This window comes from Eucyclogobius newberryi, unplaced genomic scaffold, assembly GCF_026437365.1.
Source record: "Eucyclogobius newberryi isolate DKJ021-1_F unplaced genomic scaffold, fEucNew1.0.hap1 SCAF_273, whole genome shotgun sequence".
Lineage (NCBI taxonomy): Eukaryota > Metazoa > Chordata > Actinopteri > Gobiiformes > Gobiidae > Eucyclogobius > Eucyclogobius newberryi.
The window spans coordinates 23,820-25,000 of record NW_027315916.1 but is presented as its reverse complement, the minus strand read 5'-3'; the positions used below and the strand labels follow the sequence as shown (position 1 = coordinate 25,000).

Genomic DNA, 1,181 nt, shown 5'->3' with positions numbered 1-1,181 from the left:
TGGCCTCCTGCCTGAGGGGCGTGGCCTCCTGCCTGAGGGGCGTGGCCTCCTGTCTGAGGGGCGTGGCCTCCTGCCTGAGGGGAGTGGCCTCCTGCCTGAGGGGAGTGGCCTCCTGCCTGAGGGGCGTGGCCTCCTGTCTGAGGGGCGTGGCCTCCTGCCTGAGGGGAGTGGCCTCCTGCCTCAGATGGGAGTCTGCAGCCGATCGCCTTCTCAGCAGAGGGCGCTGTAGTCTCTGTTTGTCCCTAGCATTAGCATTAGCATCACAGTTGGAGGCTTCATGTGGTGCTTCGTGTGTTTCAGGCGCGCTTCGCTGAGGTCTACGGTCACGACGCGGCGGCCGAGGGCCGGCGTTCTGAGGAGAGCTTCAAGAAGTGGCTTTTTGCAGGGATGACCCTGGTGACCGGGGTCATGGTGGGGTCACTGCTCGCCCACAAACGCCTGTGAGAGAGAGAGAGACGGGTCCTCCTGAAGACGCCCGCTCCACGCCGCCCTGGCCACGTCTCCATGACAACAGGATGAAGTCTCAAACACTTAAGGACAGATGCCGATCTCTTTATTTCAGATGAAACCTTCTTTTGAGCTTTTTCACTTTTCTGGCTCCAGCTCGAGTCAGACGGTCAGACGGTCAGACGGTCAGACGGTCAGACGGTCAGACGGTCAGACGGTCAGACGGTCAGACGGTCAGACGGTCAGACGGTCAGACGGTGACAAACTTTGATGGAGAAAGTAAAATCATGCATTTGTAGTTCTTATGATTCTATTGTAATGGGAGAGTTTTAAATCACATGTTTAAGTCAAACACCTGAAACTAAACGACACAAACTTGAAAATTAGTGTTTTTAATGTTTCTTTTCTTTTCATGATTCATAAAGTTATCGACAATAAAACATCTTAAATCTTTCTCACATATTTCACCTTCACAACAGTTGGTTTAGTCCTGGTTTAGTCCTGGTTTAGTCCTGGTTTAGTCCTGGTTTAGACCTGGTTTAGACCTGGTTTAGACCTGGTTTAGTCCTGGTTTAGACCTGGTTTAGACCTGGTTTAGTCCTGGTTTAGACCTGGTTTAGACCTGGTTTAGTCCTGGTTTAGTTCTGGTTTAGACCTGGTTTAGTCCTGGTTAAGACCTGGTTTAGACCTGGTTTAGTCCTGGTTTAGACCTGGTTTAGACCTGGTTTAGTCCT

The 1,181-nt window shown here is 51.7% G+C and overlaps 1 protein-coding gene across 1 annotated transcript in view; it reads left to right on the top strand.

Annotated features, from left to right (window-relative positions):
• The window catches only part of bcl2l1 (BCL2 like 1), a 30,092-nt gene extending 29,192 nt beyond the window's left edge, over positions 1-900 (top strand). The window contains exon 3 of the mRNA XM_072459768.1: positions 301-900. Coding sequence (XP_072315869.1) covers positions 301-444 — 144 coding nt within the window. The 3' untranslated portion in view covers positions 445-900. The remainder of the gene's footprint in view (positions 1-300) is intronic.
• The last annotated feature ends 281 nt before the right edge of the window (positions 901-1,181 follow it).